This window comes from Chelonia mydas, chromosome 8 (assembly GCF_015237465.2).
Source record: "Chelonia mydas isolate rCheMyd1 chromosome 8, rCheMyd1.pri.v2, whole genome shotgun sequence".
In the NCBI taxonomy this organism is placed as follows: domain Eukaryota; kingdom Metazoa; phylum Chordata; order Testudines; family Cheloniidae; genus Chelonia; species Chelonia mydas.
In genome coordinates, this window is record NC_057854.1 from 9,924,095 (window position 1) to 9,947,409 (window position 23,315).

General features: G+C 42.9%; 1 protein-coding gene across 3 annotated transcripts in view; it reads right to left on the reverse strand.

Moving 5' to 3' along the window:
• Positions 1 to 23,315, reverse strand: part of SPOCK1 (SPARC (osteonectin), cwcv and kazal like domains proteoglycan 1) — a 464,084-nt gene that overhangs the window by 64,294 nt on the left and 376,475 nt on the right. For all 3 annotated transcript variants that reach the window (XM_037907087.2, XM_037907086.1, XM_043520783.1), the window contains one exon: positions 20,846 to 20,960. In XM_037907087.2, the coding sequence (XP_037763015.1) occupies positions 20,846 to 20,960 (115 nt within the window). The remainder of the gene's footprint in view (positions 1 to 20,845; positions 20,961 to 23,315) is intronic.

Below are 23,315 nucleotides of genomic sequence, written 5' to 3' on the forward strand. Positions count from 1 at the left end.
TCCTGTGTGTGTAGTTATAGCCCTACAATCACATACTATATTGTGCCATGATACCATCAATATTTGTATCACACTACGTAGCACCAGTACATTGCATTTGCACACTGGCTGTACATAGGGACAGTCAGCATGCAAAAGAGCATGTTAATCAATTTACAGAAAAAGGAAAACTGAATTAGTTTTCTCATTTCACACTAAAAAGATGCTGACTTATTATAAATTCACACATGCTGGGAAGGAGAGCTTTTATCTGGCAAACTGCTTTGTGGCTGTCTCACCTAAAACACTCAGGAGACTGCAGCTCTTAGCAGTTCAGATTCCTTCTACTTTTTGTAAGTACCATACACATCAACAATATTTGCAGCCGTTGTAGAACTGAAAGCCTAAATTTGAACTTCAAATCATGGAAGATCAATGAGGCATTTGTAACACGCAATTCGCTGCATGAAATGACTAGTACTTGATTTACTTTTGCCCAGTTTTCATTTTTGCTGTTGACAGGAATTGCCTGATGAGTGCAGATGAGCTGTTATAGGCAATAATTATAAAACTGACAATAGAGAAGTTGCCCAGGCCTGATATCTCCTAGGTCCCATCTATTACTATACACAAATTGAGAAAATAGTATAGGAAGACACATACAATTATCTTTGGACAAGGAAAATGGAACCAAGGCCATATCCTCAAGCAATTCCATTGTATAAATGGTATGTTTATAAATTAGACGTAAATGATACTCCAAAAACATTCATTTTTAATGATTAACCACTAAATTCTGTCCACATTTGTTGCCACTATATAATGTAACAAATAGCAGTGGCTGGTTTCAACATCTCTGAAAATCAGTCCCCATACCTAGAATGGACTGAACAGAAATCCGAGAATTTGGATCCAAAGTTTTTGTCTTGAACTCCTTCTCTAATATTTATGCGTAAGCAGAGTCTGAATGAGCTCTCCCCTGACATTTAGTGAGGAGCTGCGGGAGAAAACTTCAGGAACTGACCTTGTTTGCATAGACATGCCCACTCTGCCTAAGTGCACAGTATGATGGGGCTGCTTTGCCCAAATGATAACTTTTGGTTGGGGTTCTATTGCAAGTCACTTTGTTATTGGGTGCAGGGATAATAAAAAGTGTTGTTACCCTTGTTGTCCGAGTAAAGGGCGTACCCTGATTGAGAGCAGTCACCCTCAACGGAACTGCACTCACTAAGCAGAAGTTGGGGGACTACAGGCCAGTGAAGATAAGAAAGGGCGGGTACAGGTATTTGTACCTGGTCATCGGGCTCTGTCCAAAGAGTGCTAGACACCATTTGACCCTTGCCTGCTCCACTGTTCAATGATAAGACTCAATTGAGAGTCTTTTGTTATGGATCACTAGGGATGATGAGGTCTAAGCATTAGACCTGCTTGGGATAGTGTCACCCAGCCTGTACTAGCAGTGAGGATCCCCCACTAACTGCTGAAATTACTGAGAGCTGTGTTAAGTGGTAGGACCTCAAGATATTCCAGAAGTTGCAGTAGAGAGGGCAGCAGTGGAGTGAGTGACCGCAGAGCACCAGACGAGGCATTGCTCGGTGCCTCATTCCCCCAAGAGCGGGAGATGAACTCACGCAGATGCACCTCTGAACTCTGGGTCTTCGTTGAACAAGGACAACTGAGAGTGTGGTGCAGTGGTGGGAGAGGGGAGTGGCATGATAAAGGGACACTTCTTTTGTCGGACTTCCACAGGAAGACTCGTAATTAATTGGGATTAAAAGCATGGAAGAAAACAGAAAGGAATGAACCATCTGAAATCAATGAATTGGGGCCAAATTTTGTGTTCAGTTACACCAGTGTAAACCTGGAATAACTTCATGAAAGTCATTGGAGAAGAAATTTCACCAGATTTATAATGGTGTAACTAGGAGCAGAATTTAGTTCTTAAGATCCTTCAAAGGAAAAAAAAAGGAAAATAAAATGGTATATTCCTGTTGTATTTTATTGAAAGAGGTTTGAATTGTTTAGCTCACTGGAAAAACATTAGCTTATCTCACAGGTGGATTCTACAGATTTAACAAAAAAAATTCTGGCATTAAATTGAAACAAAAGTTACAGAAATCAATACTCAGGAGAAAAAAGTATCTGAGATCAGACTCATTGATTTGATTTTGCTTATTACTAGAGAGATTTTGCAGCTCTGATTGTCATTATCAGTTCACAACACCTGCTGATTATAGCTGATGCTTCCATTAACACACGGTGCTACTTCAATAGTTTTCTGCTGGCAATCCAACACCGCATTTCTTCATGTCTGAAAATTATTGTAACTTACTGGTGCTAAGTGTTGAGTATGTCTATCATTTTCTAATCTTTTATTTATAGGGAAAAAACCCCTAATAACCCAACTCCTCTTCCCCACTCCTCTAAAAAACCCAAACCAATAACCATTTTGCTTAATACGTTTTTACAAAGCTTGTTTACTATTTAGGTAAATGTTTACCATTGAAGTAAACTCTCATTACGTTAGGTTGGTTCCTATTCCCAAGGGATAGCTGTGTTGTGTGTGCACTAAAGCAGGGTGTTATCTGCAATTTCAATAACACAGCATGACATTTTAGAAAAAGGACAAAGCCACCATGCCTGTCCATTGCCGTACAATGTCAGGAAATTCACTGCAACCATATCAACTACTAAGTGACACCAGATTGTTTCCCAGGTTAATAAAAATAATCAGTGGCAGGAAACAACAGTTGTTTCAACTCATGGAGTTTCCTCCTAACTGCGGTGTTGGAGTCAGGTTTACCAGAACTACAATCTCCTAAATTAGCGAAAGACCTGTGATCCATGCAGATCTCCAGATAACCATGAAGGCCCAACATCTCTGCACAGCTGCCTATGCCAGGGGTCATTCATGGCAGCATAGTTCCCTAAGGAGCCTGGGTGGCAGGTATCATAGGCTGGGGGAGGCTGTGCCTCCCGAAATAGCCAGGTGTGGCCCCACCCATGCTCCGCCCCCAGGCCTCCTCCTGCTTCCCGCTCTGCAGCTCCCCTTGTGCTGTGGCCCCAACTCGGACTGGGGCCCTGCTGTCTGCCTTCCCCGTGCCCTGGGGCTGGGGGCACTAGCCTGGGGCAGGGACTGGCAGCTGCAGTGGGGAAGGCTCTGGGCTCTGGCGGGCAGAAGGGGCAGGGCCTCAGGGGGAAGGGGCGGGGCTGAGGGCTAGCCTTTCCCAGCCAGCAGTTCACGCGCCGCCCATGTCGAGGAGCCCCATGAGTTCCAATGCAATCTCTGCTAGTGGATAACCAAGAGGAAGGTTCACTGAGCAGATGGTGTTCACGCAGGAAACATTATCCTCCATGGGGTAATGCCGTTGGCCGGATACCACAGAGAGTGGCTCTCCCTCCACCCTCACAGAACGCAAGTCCAGTGATCTATCCTTATAATGATTTCCATGGGATTAGGGATGGGGGGTTAGGGAGTTGGGGGGGGTGAGAAAGAGGAGGAGAATGCCTGCAAAGAAAAAACCCCCAACATTTAAAAAATACCAATTGCAGGCTCAATCCTGTCAGCTGCCTTTCAACCGGGCTTGAGGTTTCAGTTTTCACCAGATAAATCAAAAGGCACGACAACTCATTTAGGTGAGCTGGTTTAATAAGGAAGGGAAAAGGTGAAACCTTATTAATAGCTGGGGCTGAGTCTGCACCCATGACACAAAGCAATGGAGATGTGTCAATATCTTAAATGAACACATGCTCTGTCACATCTCGGTGCTTGAGAACAACAGGCAAAGGACAGGACAAACACACAAACAAATTAAACATAGCTACAAGCTGAACTTGGTCATTGCACAAGCACAGCAGCACAGCACACGAATGAGAACGCAGAGTTGTCTCCTACATGCAACCATCCTTTACACCATCGCTCTCCCTTTGCAAATAGGTATTTTTGTGACAGCAGAACCATAAGTGAGTTAAACTATTATCTTATTTCACTGTTTGAGTTCTGAGTGATTTACTATAGGTGCTATAAAGACAACACAGAGCCTGCCTGCCTCTGGGGGCTTATAATCCGATGGAGCCATAATGCAGTTCAGACACACAGGTTCAAATCCAAAGGGTGTTTTTACTCAGTCCTTCCATGGGAGTTTCCCTGAGTAAAGACTTAGGCCCCAAGATTGCCTATGCATTCTTCTGTTGCATGAGGCTCCCTGAATGTATTGACTCTCCCGCACAAAAACTGGGGTGGACCTTGAATCCGCAGGAGTTTCCTGTTTCCAGGGATTCCCTTTACTATGTCTGCACCATGAAGGGAAGGGGGTGGGATCTTCAGTTCAACAGGGAAGCAGCACAATCACTATTTCCCCCTGTCAGTTTTGAAGTAGTATGAGAAGAATTCAGAGGAGGCCCAGCCAGGACCTCCGTCCAACTTGGCCCATCCTTCGGAGGTCGACTAAGCCAGAACTGGGGGGCTTAGGGGACTTCCATGGGTTAGGGAAACATATCACAGAGGCAGAACACCTCATCTCGGCAAAAGGAGGTTATCTATCTGAGGTATTTATATGGCCCCCATTACCATAGTAACTGAATGCCTCACAGTTTTCAAGGTATTTATCCTCACAACACTCCTGTGAGGCAGGGTAGTGATATTATTTCCCTTTTTCCAGATGGGGACATGACACTGTCACATTCTGGGATGCAATCCACACCAATGAGGGGTTGTGTCACCGCTTGGCCTGTAACCTTGGGTGCCTCATAATGTTGCTGCTGTAGCTCACAACCAGCCTCCAGGCCACAATCTGAGTATGTGTGTGCTAGGCAGTCTTGGTTCAGCAGCTCTGACTCCAGCAGCCTGTCTATAGCCTGACTCTGGTTTCCACCGGCCTTGGTTATTACTTGCAAGGTGATCCCAACAAACTCCCAGGCCTGGATTTTCCCAAAAACGTGTGTTCTGCAATGTCCACCCCTCTCCTGGACAGTTCAGCTATTAAGGGCCACTGTCCCTGTAATGAGTCAATATTCAATAGTTTGTTACTTTAACTGGAGTTACCAAATGGTTCAGTTTAAACACTGCACAGGACTGGCTTAGATTAAAAATAAAACACGTTTATTAACAAAAGAAGATAGGATTTTAAGTGAATTCAGGTATAAGAGATAAAGTTAGAAGTGGCTACAAGCAAATAAAAGTGAAAACACATCTAAAAATCTAAAACTTAATCTAGCAAGTTTTTGTTCAAGGGTTTGTTTACAATGGTGTTTCCCATCCCCAGTCTTCCAGCAAGAAGGTGACTGTCCTTTTCCTTGGTCAAATTTGCTCCCAGAGCCCCAAAGGTGCTGGTGCCTTTATCTTCTTAGGTGAAAGAGAGAACTTGTTCTGCACTTTTCTTTTATCATCCAGTGAACCTCTGAAGTGGATTCGTTTAAGGCGGGGTGGGCAAACTTTCTGGCCTGATGGCCACATCGGGGTTGCAAAACTGTATGGAGGGCCAGGTCCAGAAGGCTGTGCCTCCCCAAACAGCCTGGCTCCTATCCCCTATCCACCCCTTCCCACTTCCCGCCCTCCTCTGAATCCCCGACCCATCCAATCCCCCCTGCTCCGAAATCTGTTCTGGATTTGGCCCACAGAGTTGAGTGACATCTTTACCTAAGCGATATGCAATATTAGCAACTATTAAAGAGGCGGACATAGGATGTGAGAAGAGGACCAAGACCAAAGCCCCACTGGAAAAGACGACACAAGGGAAGATCCTCAGCTGGAGTAAACTGTCGCAAATCCATAGAAGCCAACAGAGCTCTGACAATTTACACCAGGGGAGGATCTGTCCCAAAGCCTCAACCAGAAACAACAAAAAAGCTATTGGTGACGTAGAATATCCTTTTAGTTTCTTTTACAAGGCCAGAAGAGGAGCTCCTTAGACTACTGGTCATAATAATCACTACAATGGAGGCACCATGTTGAAAATAGGAAAGAGTTCAGAGACGAGCCATGACAATGATTGGAGGATCAGAAACATGCCTTATACTGATATACTCAAAGAGCTCAATCTATTTAGCTTAACAAAGAGAACGTTAAAGGGTGACTTGATTACAGTCTATAACAGTGGTTCTCAAACTAGGGCCGCTGCTTGTTCAGGGAAACCTGCTGGTGGGCTGGGCTGGTTTGTTTACCTGCCACGTCCACAGGTTTGGCTGATCATGGCTCCCACTGGCTGCGGTTCGCCACTCCAGGGCAATGGGGGCTGCGGGAAGCGACGTGGGCCAAGGGAGCAGCGAACCGCGGCCAGTGGGAACTGCGATCGACCGAACCTGCGGATGCAGCAGGTAAACAAACCAGCGTGGCCCGCCAGGGGCTTTCCCTGGACAAGCGGCAGCCCTAGTCTGAGAACCACTGGTCTATAAGTACCTACTCAGGGAACAAATATTTAATAATGGGCTCTTCATTCTAACAGAGAAAGGTATAACACAATCCAATGACTGGAAGCAGAAGTTAGACAAATTCAGACGGGAAATAAGGTGTATATTTTCAACAGTGAGAGTAATTAACCATTGGAACAATTTACCAAGGGTTGTGGTGGATTCTCCATCACTGACAATGTTTCAATCAAGACTGGATGTTGGTCTAAAAGATCTGCTCTTTTAGAATTACTTTGTGGAAGTTCTATGGCCTGTGTAATACAGGACATCAGACGAGTTATCACAGTGGTCCCTTCTGGTCTTGGAATCTATGAATCTACAAAACCATGTTGTTATTTTGTCTGCTGCTCCTACCACCCACCATGCTCTGATATTAGTCTTCATTGGTGACAGTGAAGGAGTTATGTCTTATGCTCTGGTACTTCCCAGGATCATCAGAGCAAGGTCTGTGGCAATTACTGTTTCCATATTTTATTTCTCAAAGGGAAGCATCTTTGTTAAAAAGTCCAAATCTTGTTGACAGTGATGTTGTCGCTACCGTTAGCTTCACTTCCACATACTAAGTAACTAAGAAAAGCAAACCGAGTGGTACCATGCACTCTGCTACTTCTTCTTTCATTCCTCACAGTTTGTCTGTCACTTTCACCTCTGAAGTACAGAGTGAAGTTTGTCTGCTATATTTTGGAAACTGCTATAGTTTGATCAAATCAAAAGATGAATGCACAGTGAAGGAAACATTTAGTCAATGAATGGTATCATCCCTAACTTGTTATATGTCTAGGGTCTGGTATAATCAATGTTTCTGTGCTTCATTTCAAAACCTTTGAGCCAGAGCTAAATGCAAAGTGGTTCCTGCAGAGAAGAGTTCTTTCTCCATTTCAAGCTCATGTTAAAGCAGGCTTCATTCATGCACAGCAAAGCAGCTTCTCTGAGTGAGTGTTGAAAGTAAACAAAATATTTTAATTTATTCTCTTTGGTAAAATATTTATACCCTTGTGGGGTAAAAACATTCCAATAACACAGAATCAATTCTGAGTTTACACTTCAAACCCAATGAAGCTTTATGGGCAAAGCAGTGCTCCCAAATAAAACAGACATGATGGAAAATATTCAGGGAAAAAATATACTTGATTTTAGTTATGTGACTATTTTGCATACATCATTTTTCACTACCTTAATATGCACCGCATCTAGTAAGGAAAAACGTAGAGCTGAGTGAATTGTAGGGAAAACCATTTCCAGTAATATTTGCTCAAATTGGAAAGTGAATTTTGATTTCATTTCCCTTTCACAAATTATGCTCAAATATTTGCCAAAAGTAAATTTTAAATTGTGATGTTGTTCGTAAAATTAAAAAATTCAGTTTATCTTGGTTAATTATGTAGCCACGCAAAGTTATGCAAGTCTGTTCCAATCAGGGAATAGAAACAATATCATATGACATGTGTAACTGACCAAGGGACTGATCTTGTAAATATTTATGCACATATCTTTCCTCAGATGAGCAGTTTCAATGAAGTCAATGGGACAACTAACCTTAGTGAAGTTATTCATGAATGCAAGAGCTCTATGACTCAATTCTGACTTTTGAATTTCTAAGAAGCTATGCACAAATGAGCTGCTGACCAAGAATGACTCATTTAAGAAATCGTCAAATAATTTGAAATAATGAGAATTTGATATGTTCAACTAACAATTCAGAAAGAAGAGACATTCCCTGAATGAATTATTTATTGAGAATTATTTGCTCAGTTCTAGAAAAATGTATTTCAAAATGATTTTTTAATGTTTAAATTTTTTGAAAAGTTGATTTACATATGCAAGTCACACTAGTTTTCTTTTCTTTACCTGACATGACTAATGTGTTTGTTCATTGGGGTCCTGATCCTGCATTCCTCACTCAGACAGGATACCCTATTTTTCAAAGGAAATGTCACCTGAATCAAGAATATAGCTATCAGACCTCAATTCTTCTTCTGAAGCAGAAATATAGAATGCTGAATATGCTAACATTGCAGAGAGTCTCAGGGCCTAATGCTGAGAGGTGCTGTGTGCCATTCAGCTCCTATTAAATTCTTTGGGAGTTGATGGTCCTCTGCATCTCACAGGACATGCAGCAGCTCATGTCTGGATCAGGATTGGGCAATCATTTGCACAAAGGGAGTCAAAAACTTGCTCTCCATTCCACATACTTCCTGTTACAACCCAGATGTTCATGAGAGAGCATTAAGAAATAACCTAAATTTGGAGTTGATCTAGATGATTTGAGAGAGAGAGCTTTCCAACCTTTACAGAATTCCTAAAATTTTAAGATGACAAAGCTGTTGGCTCCGAGGCCTGTTATATTTTGTCAACATAAACCTTTAAGATATTGGTATCCTCACGTATTCTACGTTATGACTTTTTGATTTTACATCTTGGACATTTTTTCTTGTCTCACTTCTGAAACACAGCAAAGTCACTTAATATGTTTTTGATGGTTGTGAGGTTAAGTAACAATAATTAGAGATTTTTCATTGAATCTGAAGGGAGACAGTAACTGCTATTGATTGTTGGCCTACAATTCAATGCAAAAAGATGTATGATTGGATGTTATTGATAGGGATATCATTTGACAGTGATCTGAATAGCAGTTCTAGTACATCCCAATTAGTGACATCTGCTGGTGGTTTATAACGGGTATATGTCCTAGGGTGATCAGGTTTTCAAAACGAAACAGCAGAATACTTGCCATATGTGCAGAGGGGCGTTGGGACAAGGGGTGCGCAGAAGCTCTCATGCAGGCATGAGGTGGGTATCAGGATGGTTTGCCCAGCAACGTTTTGGAAGTGTGGTGGGGGAACCCCACTCTGCTAGTTAGTTCCAAACGCCTTCCCCGCTTGCCCGGGAGTGGAGACTTTCCTCCAGCCTTTGGAGAAGCAAGAATTCACATGTACCTCACTCCAACCCAGTTATAAGCAAGCAAACAATTCACGTGCCCCTCCAACAGCAGTCCCTCCTTCACACTTCAGGGTCCCTCCTTCTCTTGGGATTCTGGCCGATTCTCGCGTGTGGTGCAGGATCACAGTGGTGAGACAGACAGGCTGCTCTCAGGCCTGAGCTCCGATGCCGGGTCTGCTGCGTCCCTGCAGCAGCAAGAGCAGCACATGCCTTCTTCTGCAGCCCGCCCATTCTTCTCTCAAATGGCTCCCCCGTCGCCCAGGTAGGGGAGAGCCTGGCAGAAGGAAGCAAGGATGGGATTTCCTGCCAGCTCCCTAGCCAGCCGGGGCTCAGAAGAAGCTGGCCCTTTGATGATATGTGCAGTAGCGTCTCCACAGAACCCAATGCATGACAAAATATTTAAAAAGTCGAAATCAAAACAAACTATTTGGACTTTGTTGAAATGAAGCGTTGACATCGACACAAAACAATTCTGTTCCAGAACTTTCCTTTTGCAGGGAATTTCAAATGAAAATGTCCACGAAAAACTACAACAGAGTCATTCTGAAAAGAGCATTCTACTGGCCACGGCCATCAACCGGAGTCCAGGGAGCTCCTGCAGGAACAGCCCCTTTCAAGGTAATGGAGCTCTGGTCTGAAGCTGCTGAATAATGCTTCCTCTCCCAAGGTCTCAACAAGAGTTTAACAGCATACAGAAGTTCAATCATAACCCTTTGATGAGCCCATTAAGAACAATCCTTAAGACAGGAGATATCAAAACTGTGCGTTGCACAAATATAAAAATACCAGATGGAATTATCATTCCAATATTACTCTTCCGAATTCACATTAATAACCTTCCCACAATTCTTCCCCATCCCTACTCAAAAAATAAACCAATCTGCAGGATCACTGCCTTATTAAAGACTTGGTGGTTGTCACATAAGGTTGGCTTGTACGGTGTCCAGTTCTAGACTAACTTACTGTACAAAATATTTTTTTCGTAAGAGACAAGAAATCAAGAGCCTGAGTGGGATACTCTTGCTCGTATGTTATTCCATCACTACTAAGTATGAGGTAAAGGCATCAAAATCTACCTCTAAGTTTCAGGATGGGTGCCTATGTTTGAGAATTGCTAGAATGTGTGCCTCCAAAATCTGTGAATTCCCACAGATCCACCAGAGGCCAGAGTCATCTGCATGGTGGCCCTGTGCCTCAAAATTGGCTTACAGATTTTGCAAAAGCTGCACTCCCAGGATGTCTGATTGCGGCTGTCCCCCAACTCCCTCTCAGGGGGCAGTTCATATGACTATAGAAGAACCAGCACACATCTGGAATTCATGGGGGGGTTTAAGGGAGGAGGATGGGATAAAGCTGGACAGCACCGCCATCACTAACCTCCCCAAAGGCCACCTCCTCCCTGTACAACCTCCACATGGTTTTCTTGAGGGAAATAGAGGAAACATGCAATGGAGCCAGTACTTTGCCCTTCCATATTCCTTTTCATCCTGGCTTCACTTTCTTTTTGTTCCAGTTGCGGAAAGAGGAGGGAGTCATTACCTGGCCCACAAGGAGCAAAAATATGAATTCTTGATTGCTGTTTTGCTTTATTTTAATTAAACATTAATTAGGAGACTTGACTGTTATCCAAAGACAATATTCAGCAAAAATGAAAAAAGTTAATCTTCCAGGCTTTTTAGGCAGAGAATAGTAAAGGCTGATTTCCTTGTGTGAAAGCTCTTAGGCGAATAATAATAATAAAACATGTACAGATGCTACACAATTCAAATGTGCCTAGCTAAGGGCATTTCATCATGTAACAATTAAAAAGTGTTAACTGCACTACTGATGTAGTGGACAAAAATGTTTGATGGGGTTATTTTTGCTTTTCATTAACTTGCTCATCTACAGCAAACCTTAATTAAAAAGGATCATGAACAAAATATAACCATACAGTACACTTGTAGGGCCTGATCCAAAGTTCACTGAAGTCACTGGGAATCTTTCCAAGAACCTCAATGGGTTTTAATCTGGCCTATAGTGCTTGTCATCCAAGGATCATAAAATGCTTTACAAACAATTCTATAAGCTCCACAACATCCCTGTGAAGTCATATTAGTACACCTGTTTAATACACAGATAAAGTGAGGGTGATGTAGAGATATTAATGCCACAGTATTTAGACATGGGGATCTAAAATTAGACAAGCAAATCCATATTTGGGCACCTCAGTAGGAGCGTATTGAAGCCAGTGGAAGCTGTGAGTACCCAGCACCTCTGAAAATAAACATACTCATTTAACTGTACACATTGGGTTGCCTAACTTTAAGCACCCAAGTTTAACTATTTTGACCTAAATGACTTGGCTGAATGTCACAAGGTGTGTTAGGAATGAAACCCAGACATCTTGATTATCTGTTCTCACCACTGTAGTTTATTGCTTCCTCTCAGTCATCAGGAAACATAAGCCTTTCAAAATTAATTTCTCACATGTTAAGGTGCCGTTCCCCACGATAACAAGTTACCTAGAGAAATTCCATGACTAATCATTCCATGATACCCACTTTACAAAAAGAGTCAACTAAAAATTGAAATACTTTGCTGTTGCAGAATGTTCCTAGGGTTGGAGATTTTCTGAATGCGTAACCCTTAACAGTAATGTATATCTGGCAACACATACACCTAGTTCTCAAGCCCCTAAAACGCGATATTCTCATTTAATCAATTCCCTGCCATTTCAGGGGCCTCGGGCATTGTTTCACCTGGGTCCTTCCTGTTCTCTGCTGATGGCACAAAGAAGTCCAGTCTCCTGAGGGCTGTAATACTTTGGTTTAATGTTGGTTGTTGGGGTTAGTGTGCAGATTCTGGGTGGTGTTGGTGGCCTGAGATATACAGGGGGTCACACTAGATGACCTAGTGGTCAACTTCCGGCCTCAATATGACTTATGGCAATTCCAGTCTTCAACGCGAGGGAAAACAGAAAGGAGCCTCATGTATAAAGAAAGAACAACAGTCAAGGAGCGTTCCCACAGTTCAATGCTGACACAATAGCCTTGCATTTTAGCAATCTATGTCATCCAGGGATAATAAAGAAATGGATCAAGATATCAACAGAAACTACACATAGCTGAGTTTTGATTTTAATGTCAGCACTCACACAGAGACTTCCTTTTGTTTTTCCTAATAGAAACAAATACTAGTACATCTCAGATCTCCAAATACACCACCCGCATCAAGAAAATATTCAACCTTGTGATGAGGATAGACTAACACCCGTTAGACCGAAAATTTTGGATTTAACAAATGGATCAATACTCCTACTCTCCACTCAACTCCAGAGGAGTGTGTCAAAGCCTAGAGCACAAAACTGACAGTTAGAAATCTGGGTTGTCCCTGCTTTTACCCTAAGTACTGTCCAACTTGTGAAAATCACACAGCTTATCTATTAATTGGTTTATCCCTCCTTAAAATGGGGATAATATAAAACTTACCTCGTGGGGTTGTTGTGAGACTTAATGTTTGTAAAACTATGAAATGTTAGATAAAAAGGTTTTATAGTTATTATGATTATTAGAAATTGAGCAGGATTTCTGTTTTATTATTCCATGAGTTTGAAGCCATTCTATTCAAATGTCTTGCTTAAAAAACGGCCCCAAATTTAAGTATGAGATAAAGTTTTGGCTCAAAACTAAAGCCAAGGGGAGAAACATTTCCATAGGTATTAATTCAAATTCATGAACTAATTTAAATTAATCCATGTTAATTATTCATTTTTACTTTTCACAAACATTAAAGTGATGGAACTTTACAGGCACAAATACTTGTGAATAGGTAATTCTGAGATGCAATATTTGCTGAAAGCACATTAGGTGTGATACATTCAGGGTTTGTCTACAACGCTTTGCAGTTTGGATTAAGGGGGCGTGAATAGCAGTGCACACATGTACTGGACTTTATTAATGCAAACTAGGAACCTTTGAGTTCGTTCCTGCAGCGTCCATACAGGGGAGCACTTTGGTGCACACGGCTATTCACACCCCTGTAGTCCGAACTGCACGGCTCTCTAGATGTAGCCTAAATTGTAGTGTTTGAAATTCAGGATGTGTCTTTTAGTTATATAACAGTCAACCAATCAGGGATCAGAAATAGTACAAATCATCCACTCAGGGAACGGACCATGACTTTTGTGAATGAGCCCAAGGCACAGGCTCCCTGATGCTCCTTCTAGGGGTACTGAACTTCTGAAACCATCACCCTCCCAGGCCTCAGAGGTAAATACCACAATCTAGATCCTAAACTGTACTAGTTGAGAACAAGTAGATACTTGATATAGCATACCAAGCTCTATTTCCTGTAATTTGAAATGCTTTCATCAATTCCTTTTAGGAAACGATATAAGTGAATATAATTTTCTTCTGCCTATTGACCTTTCATTTCCCTGACCAAGACTATAAAATTTCCTGGGGGCATTTTTGCAAGGTCAAAAAGACTTAATCCACTGATAGTGCACATTCAGGGATGAACCTAGTTTGAATTATTGCATCAGTTCACACTCCAGTAGATCTGCAAATCTGGATGGAAACAAATCAAAACTGGTGTGTTGGAATAGGGAATTGTGCTTCCTAGAAAACATGAAAGGGGGACAAAATCAGGAAGAGAGACAGTGACATTAAACGTTCACCATCCTGTGGGGCTGTTGTGCTGTTAATGCACTCAAGTAATAGGAGTTACAAATGTGTACGGGCAGCAGATAGACTCTGGAGTGCAGAGATTGCAATTAAGAATTCACATTTGCCAAGAGACATCACCATGACCAAATTGTATTGATTCTTTAATGGGATATATTGTGTGTTCAATGCAACTCTCTTCCTTCATCAGGAGGTTCTGAAGAACTAACGCCCATGGAAAAGTAAGACCATCACTGTTTCTTCTCTGAAGTTCTTGGCTCACTTGGGGGAGGAGGGTTCTAATCTATTAATGTTAACTGAAGTTGCACCTTCATAAGGACCGTTAGTTAATTTCTAATACATGCATGGTTTTTAGAGAGATTTACATGAAAACCACAAACAGAGACGATTTAACGTCTTAAATAGGTGCTGTCACAAAGGCAGCACTAAGAATTGTATTTACTCATTTCAAGTCCCTTTTTTTGCTGAAATATTGCCTTTATTCATTTTATGGCGTTAGATAACATGGAACACACTGTCTGAAAGGGCAGTAAACTTCAGTGCAGATTACAGATGAACCTTTATCTCTGGGTAACTGAGTTGGAAATTAATGGTTATCACAGAAGCATATTGTAAAGCATAACGCTGCTGTGAATAATGAACCATAGCTAGTGTTTTGATAAACTGCAGAGATCTAAATGGGTCTTGGGGAAGAAAAAAGGCAGCCAGCACTAGTGTCTGCTCCCACTTTAGAAATAATAATGAGTGCTCCGATTCTCAGAGGACTGAGTAAAATTCAATTTTAAAAATGAAGAATATGATTCTGCTATCTCTTCAAGGAGATAACTTTATAGTGCAAAGCTCTATCCTTGGTGTTTATCATTAAAGATAACTAGCCTGGTGCAATTTTCCTTCCCTACCATTTGTGTTGTTTTATTTTTATTAACTCCTGTGTAATACCTATTACTACTGTGAAGGGAACTTCATAATTAAAGTAATTATTGGTCTTGATTTTTGTTCTCTAAGCTGGGTTGTTTTCGTAGGAGCACAGTGGAAGAATAGGGAAATATATCTCAAACACTGCAGTCAATTGTACCTCAGAGCACATACACTTAGATTGCTTTTCTTTGATGCTGCTGCCAATTTCATTCACAAGCATATAAAAAAAAAAAGGTCATGACATTTAGAACAACAGTACTCCGGAAATTAAATGTTCCTTTACATTTTTAATTTCTGAAAGTAATGTATTATGGAATAATATTTGAATATGATTGAATGAATGTGTAAGGATTAACGCAAAGTTGCCTTTAAATTGAAGTTCGCAAGCCCATCTTTAACCCTGTTGTACAAAAGGTATAGAAGAGTTTACGCAATAATTCAAGGAGCTGCATTTCCATTTTCCTGGAAGCACTTGTAGTGTAATTCTCTTTATTATTTTTTCATTGACAGCCCTGTGTGAGGCATCAGCTTCAGGTCTCTATCTATTTCTCCTTAACAATATGCTTGTGTTTGAATGCATTTCAAAACTCGGTTTCTAATAAGGAACGGGCTATAGGGTATCCTCTGTCAACACAATTCTTTTATATGAATCCAGTGCTTGAAACCCCATTTGAGAAAAGAAATTAATCTGAGAATCTTTCTGCCATTTATACCAGCACAGCAGGATAATGCTAATTATATAATTGTACTGCATGAGGAAAACTAAAGCATTCGTCTTTCATACACGACTTTATGCAGCTCTTCTTTCACATCAAAGAAAGCCAATGTCCAGGGAAAAGTCAGGAACAACAGCTTCTTGCTCAGACTAAAGATGGGAGAATACAACAGCCACCAACCTTAACCCCAAACTCAGATTGCACCTTTTCTTGAAAATCTGAAATACTGCTGTTAACGAGAGAAAACCATTTGTTTTTGTACTCTAATGATTCTGTGACCAGAGACGCTTCATGGTAGTCAGCTGATCTTCATGTCATGATCAGATACATCTCATGGGTATTAGCTTGGCTAGAACTCAGAGCATAATACTGCAAAAGCACAGGTGCCCACCACTTGAGCTAATGGAGAATGCCCATGAGATGTAGAAGTACTAAGACTTCTCTCTTGTGAAGTCAGCAATTAAGCATTCAACATCATCACACAAGCCTGAGCAGATATGACTACTATCCATCCAGTGAATGACCAACACACACACACTGCAGATTCCCTCTTTGTATACTGCTAAAATTATACCTGGGGTATAATTGATACTGGCATATGGGGTTTATTCCCATGCTCGAGCAGAAACATTTTTGTGGGAGCCCGTTAAAAGATTGACAGCACACAAATGATGAGCTGAAGACTTCCTTAGCCTCAGTGGGCCAAAATCAGAGGTCACGTGTAAGAAACCGGGTAAATCCAAGGATGTATTACTTGGTGTAATAGGCACGTTGAAGGGGCTTGAGGAAAATTTAAGTTACACCAGTTTAGACTGTCCCTTTGATTTTGGTCATTTCTTGTGTGCCTATATCTCTTGTGAAGCCATGGAGGATTGCCCATTAACACAGTGGTTCAGTTTGGCTCTCTGAATTTATAAGCATAAAGCCAGATTGTGCAGCTGCTCTGTTTGTGGTGCAATGAAGCTCTGTGCGTGGAGTGGCTGCAGAATCAGAAGGGTAGGTCTCTAAAGACAAACGAACACTCTAGACAGCTATGACTGCCATTGCATCTCTTAAAATGTAGTTTCTACTGGCTAATTTTCAGCACTTCTGTTAACTTAAGAAGAAATCATCTGTTTAACCTGCCACCCAAAGATACGGTGATATAGTAGCAGTTGTCAAAAAGAACTGTGTAATCGTTTGTTCAAATTATGGTGCCAGCGATGAATCTCATGATATTTTCATTTGTATCAATTCCTGGAGCACCCTTCACGGCTTTTGAGTACCTGGATTTTCCAAAGATATGCACTAGGCATGCCTACAATAATACACACCTGCTCAGTAGCTTAAAGCTTCAGTAAATTATATAAACCCACCAAGGGTCAAATGCTGGCTAACACAGAAAATCTGCCCACACAAACCAGAACATGTAGATGCTGTAAAAGTGGCACTAATATATACCTGTAGCCTGCCTTATGAGCAGTTCCTTTGCACGTATTGTGCATGCAGGAGGAGACCATTTCTGTACTTATGTACATATCATAGAATCATAGAATATCAGGGTTGGAAGGGACCTCAGGAGGTCATCTAGTCGAACCCCCTGCTCAAAGCAGGACCAATCCCCAACCAAATCATCCCAGCCAAGGCTTTGTCAAGCCTGACCTTAAAAACTTCCAAGGAAGGAGATTCTACCACCTCCCTAGGTAACGCATTCCAGTGTTTCACCACCCTCCTAGTGAAAAAGTTTTTCCTAATATCCAACCTAAACCTCCCCCACTGCAACTTGAGACCATTACTCCTTGTCCTGTCCTCTTCTACCACTGAGAATAGTCTAGAACCATCCTCTCTGGAACCACCTCTCAGGTAGTTGAAAGCAGCTTTCAAATCTCCCCTCATTCTTCTCTTCTGCAGACTAAACAATCCCAGTTCCCTCAGCCTCTCCTCATAAGTCATGTGTTCCAGTCCCCTAATCATTTTTGTTGCCCTTCGCTGGACTCTCTCCAATTTATCCACGTCCTTCTTGTAGTGTGGGGCCCAAAACTGGACACAGTACTCCAGATGAGGCCTCACCAGTGTCGAATAGAGGGGAACGATCACGTCCCTCGATCTGCTCGCTATGCCCCTACTTATACATCCCAAAATGCCATTGGCCTTCTTGGCAACAAGGGCACACTGCTGACTCATATCTAGCCTGACTCATATCTAGCTTCACACTGTAACCCCTAGGTCCTTTTCCGCAGAACTGCTGCCTAGCTATTCGGTCCCTGTATACATACTGACTTCATTTCCCATGTGGCCAGACCCCTGCACAATGTCAACTAGAGAAGACCTACAGATTGCTCTCTCCGTGCCTTTCTGGGTGGGGAAGAATCTAGGTAGCTATTGAACTAATCTAATGTGTTCTTACCGCTGTCACCAGTTCACTGGCATGCCCATTGTCAACCAGAATTTGGCCCCAGGAAGCAGCAGTCAGAAAAGCAGCTGTGTAGATCACCCAAGCCCTAAAGTTAATGCTTTGCATGTGGAGTTAAAACGTTTGAAAGACAAGCAAAACAACAGTCTAGACTGCAGAATACATACATCCTGTCAAAGCGGATTTATCAAGATAAGGTTTATTAGAATTTTTTCTGTTGTCTGAATGAAATTGTAAGCATAAAATGTCACTGAAGATTTATTAATCTGATACTATATCTGATAAGGGCAACGAAGAGGTCATATAGGGAGCAGATTATTAGAAGACAAGTATGTGTGTGTGTCTGTGAAAGACAATGAAAGACCATATGAATTTATCAGTGAGTATTCTGTAAAAAAATAATTCAGGCCACATAAAGCAATATTGAAATTATGCATTGTATGACACAATCTCACCAGCTAAAATGTTTCATCTAAGCTTGATCACTGCACAGAAAAAATACTGATGCCTTCCAAAAGAGGGAATAAAGCTGAGTTTTCAAAATCTTAGCTGGAGAATGCCGCCTCATTGTTCTAGAAAGAAGATAAATCTTTCCAGAGCAGACATTAAATGTGTCATACTAACTTTACTTTGTGTTGTTGGAGGAATTTTCAGACAAATAAAAACTGCAGCAATATGAGTACTGCTGAACAGAGCAGTCTGAGTACAAGTTATTCTGGTTTTATATGGCAAATCCTATCGTCTCTATGGAAGGAAAACTCCCACTGATTTCAAATTGAGTTTTGCCTGCGTAAAGAAAAGTACTGCAGGATTTGGTCTTTTGTGTGAAGTTGAATAAGCATCTGGGTGTGTGTGTGTGGGGGGGAGTACCTATACGTATGCAAGTTATAGCTATATGCACCAGGACCTCAATTCCGCTCAACTTCAAGCCTGTGAATAGTCTAACTGGAGTTAATGGGAATGCTCCAGCGCAGTGAAGCATGTGGTTAACTTTCTGCAGGACCAGAGTCTTAGTGTGAAACTCACCCTCGTGCCTAGCACCCACACAAGGCTCTCTGCAGCACATAAACTCTTAATGTGAGGCTTCTGTCACAGGGAAGCCCTAATGCTGGCCCTCTGCACCAGCTTTTAGTGTGAAAATAGGTGGCAGCAGTCCAGAGCCTAGTTCCTACCAGCCAGGTGTCTGCACTACAACCAGCACCCTTGTTAGCAATCTCAGCAGAAATGCCAGAGGATGGAAAGACCACAGAGGCCTTCTTTACCCTATACTTTTATTCTTAACATTTCCCATTGTTACTATCACCGGTGCAGCTCCACAGTGGGGAATAATATTATAGACAGGATGCCACCTATGTTGGTCTTTTAAGCACTACGTCCTCTAATCCTTTAAGGAGGATTAGACAACAGTGTAATTAAAATGCTAATGGACACCTGCAGCCTTGCTGTTGTTGCTCCCCCATGCGGAGCTGCACTGTTACGAAAAAAAAGTCCAGCGGGGTCACAGCCAGAAAGAAAGCTCCTTTTGCTCCGTCTCTCCAGAAGAGGACTGAAGCACTTTGGCAGGGCAGTTGTGAGAAGCTTGCACTGCCGCTGCCCTGCCATCCATTTCATAGATAGGACTTAAGCTCCTTTTGTAAGCACTAATTCCCTTCATACTGGACCATTCCTATATGGTTCACGATTGCTGAGGTGGGGGGAATTAGCCCATGAAACTTGCAGATGTCCTCAGATCTATGCATGGATCTCATGGCAGCAGTCAGAGGGAAGAGCCATTCATGTGGGGACCCTTACCTTTAAGTTTCTCTATACAGTAATTCAGCATCAGTCGGCTACTGTACTGTAACTGTTGCAATGTCAACCAGCCAATCTCTCATCTTTAGGCCTCCTTACTGAATCTGTCACATAACCCATTCAGCTACTAGTATAGTTTTGTAAGGAAAAAGGCTGCCTTGAGAGAACAATAAAGTCTCATATATTATCTTCTACTATAAGAATATCATCAGGCCAACTGCCTCCCAAGTGACCCCTTGTGGCCTGATGTCACCCCGCGGCAGCCCTGCCTCAGTTTCCCCACTTTTCAAGGCTATCTCAATCAAACTATCAAACAATTCTTCTCTGGGGCAGCACACCCCTCTTTGGGGCTGGATTTATTAACATAAAATTATTCCCAAAACAAAGTTCTCAAAAATCCTTATCAAGGCCATACTCCCTGTCAGTTCCCTGCTTGGCATCTCCCAGGCCTTCTCCACCTGGAGCCCTTTTTCCTGTCGACTCAGGGCTCCCTGCTGGAGACTACTCACTCCCAGCAGACTCTGTACTGTCTCCCTGAGCATCCCCATCTCTGCAGCTTCCTGCTGCTCTTTATAGGAGAATCTGTTTCTCCATACCCAGTTGGTTCTACTAATTAAATCCCACATCCCATCCCAGCTGTGACACGTAAAACTAATTGTATGGGGCTGACCAGCACCAGGCCCCTGGCCATTTAAGGGCAGGCCACCCCATCATATGAATTGAGGAATTTACTTTATGCCTTGAGTATTTTCCACTCAAAATAAATAAATGTTAATAACGATTAGCTAGAGCACAAGTATTCTATGACACAGTCTATAAAATGGGTACCAGTTTCACTGTGATTAAGATGTTTGAGAGTTCAGTAAGAAAGCATTTTAAGTTTAGAAAATGATTTGTCATACACTGTCTAGCTGACAACATGACTTTCTTAACGCTTCCTGACACAAGTGGTAGAAACAAAATATTTCAAGGTGTCTTAAGAACAAAGCAGTCCCAGTAAATCACTTAACATTGCGTTCAACAGTTGAACTCACCAGTCTTCTCAGCCTTGTGTTTTGGGCTTTCTTGTCCTGGAAGGCACGGGCAGGGCCCCTCACATCGCGCTGCGATAGTTTTGTCAGAAGTACAAGCATGAAACTCCAACTTGCACTGTAATTGCAAGAAAACAGGAACGTACTTTGGTTTAGGACAAACTGTTCAAGCAGCAGCTATGGGCGAATGAGAAATCACACTTAGCCATACTAATATTTGACAGATTAAAAAAATTAATCCTTTACTAAAGGTGTTATGATTTTTAATTAATAATACCACCTACTACTTATGTAGTGCTTGTCATCAGTAGATCTAAAAGTACTTTTCAAAGTATCATTATCCCCATTTAACAGATGAGGAAACTGAGGCATGAAGTGACTTGCCCAGGGTCACTCACCAGTCCAGTGGCGGAGCTCATAATAGACCCCACATCTTCTAAGTTCCAGTCAGTGCTCTATCCACTAGCCAACTCTGCCATACTTCAAATATGCAGTTCTAATTTAAAATCAAGCTAGTCTCTGCGGCCTGTTTCTCACGGACTGCTACAGCTAATATCACTGATACAGTAGTACAGATCAATGACCTGGTCCTATGAGGTGCTGACTGCTCTCAACTTCCAATGAAGTTAATGGTCCGCACTGAGTCAATGGCAAAATTCCACTCCACACAATAGTGGGGCCAAAGGGAGTTGAGAGCATTCAGCACTTTGCGTGGGAGAGACCAACCCTTAACCATCACGAGTCGCTCTTCAATGTGCAGCCTTCTGCGGGACTCCTCATATGAGGAAGGTTTTAATCATTCATACAAAATATATGTATGGGCTAGATTCTAAGTTGCCTGAACAACTGTTTAAAAATCACTCTCCACAAAAGCAGAGTTACCACTGAGCAAGGTAGCCAAATCTAGAAATATAACAGGATCACTAGCTAATCAAATATTAAAAATTAAAACAGGCCCGCCGGTAAGAAGGTAAGTGAATTGGTGAATTTTCCCATACTCTCAGTCCTCCTCCAATAGCCTTAGCAAATGGGCTTTGAAGCATGTCTTGAAAATCAGGAGACTCCGATCTTTAGGGGAATGGGACTTGGGAAGTTTTGGATCGAAAGGGAGGCAACAATGAAAAACTATTGTTTCATAAACGTGCTAAGAAAAAAGTGCAGGTCCATAATGTACTAACTGTTCATTACCTTTACTGTTAGAATTACATGCATTATACCACGGATGTCCTTTTAACAAAGAGTGTATTTTCAATTCTCCTCCGTGATCCAAAGATCTTTTCCCCACACAGAACATTACAGTAAGACAACACAACAATAAGAAGGGCTGATCATACAAGATGCCAGATAAGGCCTCAAATCAGTACTTAACAGTGCAATTGTTGGAAGGTGGACTAACCCACAACTAGGGTTGCCAACTTTCTAGTTGCACAAATCTGAACACCCTAGCCCTGCCCATTCCCTGAGGTCCCACCCCTGCCTCACCTCTTCCCTGAGGCCCCGCCCCCCGCTCACTACATTCCCCCTTTCTCGGTGGCTCGCTCTCCTCCACCCTCAATCACTTTCACTGGGCTGGGGCAGGGGTGTGGGCTCTGGGCTGGGGATGCTGGCTCTGGGGTGGGGCCGTGGATGAGTTTGGGGGGCAGGAGGGGGCTCCAGGCTGGGGGGTGGGGCTGAGGGATTTGAAGTGCGGGAAGGGGCTGTGGCTTGAGGCAGGGAGTCAGGGTGCAGGAAGGGGTGAGGGCTCTGGTGTGCAGGAGGGGGCTCCGGGTTTGGGGGGGCTCAGAGCTGGGGATTGGTGTGCAGGAGAGGGTATGGGCTCTGGGCTGGGGATGAGGGGTTCAGGGTGTGGGAGGGGGCTCTGGGCTGGGGCAGGTTGGGGCACAGGGGGTGAGGCTGTGGATGAGGGGTTTAGGGCGTGGGAGGGGGCTCTCAGATGGGGCAGGGAGTTGGGACACAGGGGGTGAGGCTGTGGATGAGGGGTTTAGGGTGTGGGAGGGGGCTCTCAGATGGGGCAGGGAGTTGGGGTGTGGGCTTACCTGGGGCAGCTCCCAGTCAGCGGTGGGGCTAAGGCAGTCTGCCTGCCTGTCCTAGCACCGTGCTGTGCATGCCCCGGAAGGAGACAGCTGGTCCAGATCCTACGTGGTGGGGCCAGGAGGCTCCATGCACCGCTCTCACGTGCAGGCACTGCCCACCCCCCCACTCCCATTGGCCGGTTCCTGGCCAATGGGAATGCGGAGTCAGTGCTCGGGGCAGGGGCAGCACGCAGAGCCCCGTGGCTCCCCCACCTAGGAGCTGGACCAGCTGGCCACTTTCGGAGTGCAGTGTGGTGCCGGGACAAGTGGGGACTAGCCTTCCTTCGCGCCACAGCACCGCCGACCGGACTGAAAACCAGACACCTGGTTACCCTACTCACGACTAAAATGTTATTAATGATAAAACAACATGGATTTTTATTAGGGAGATTCTTATTTTT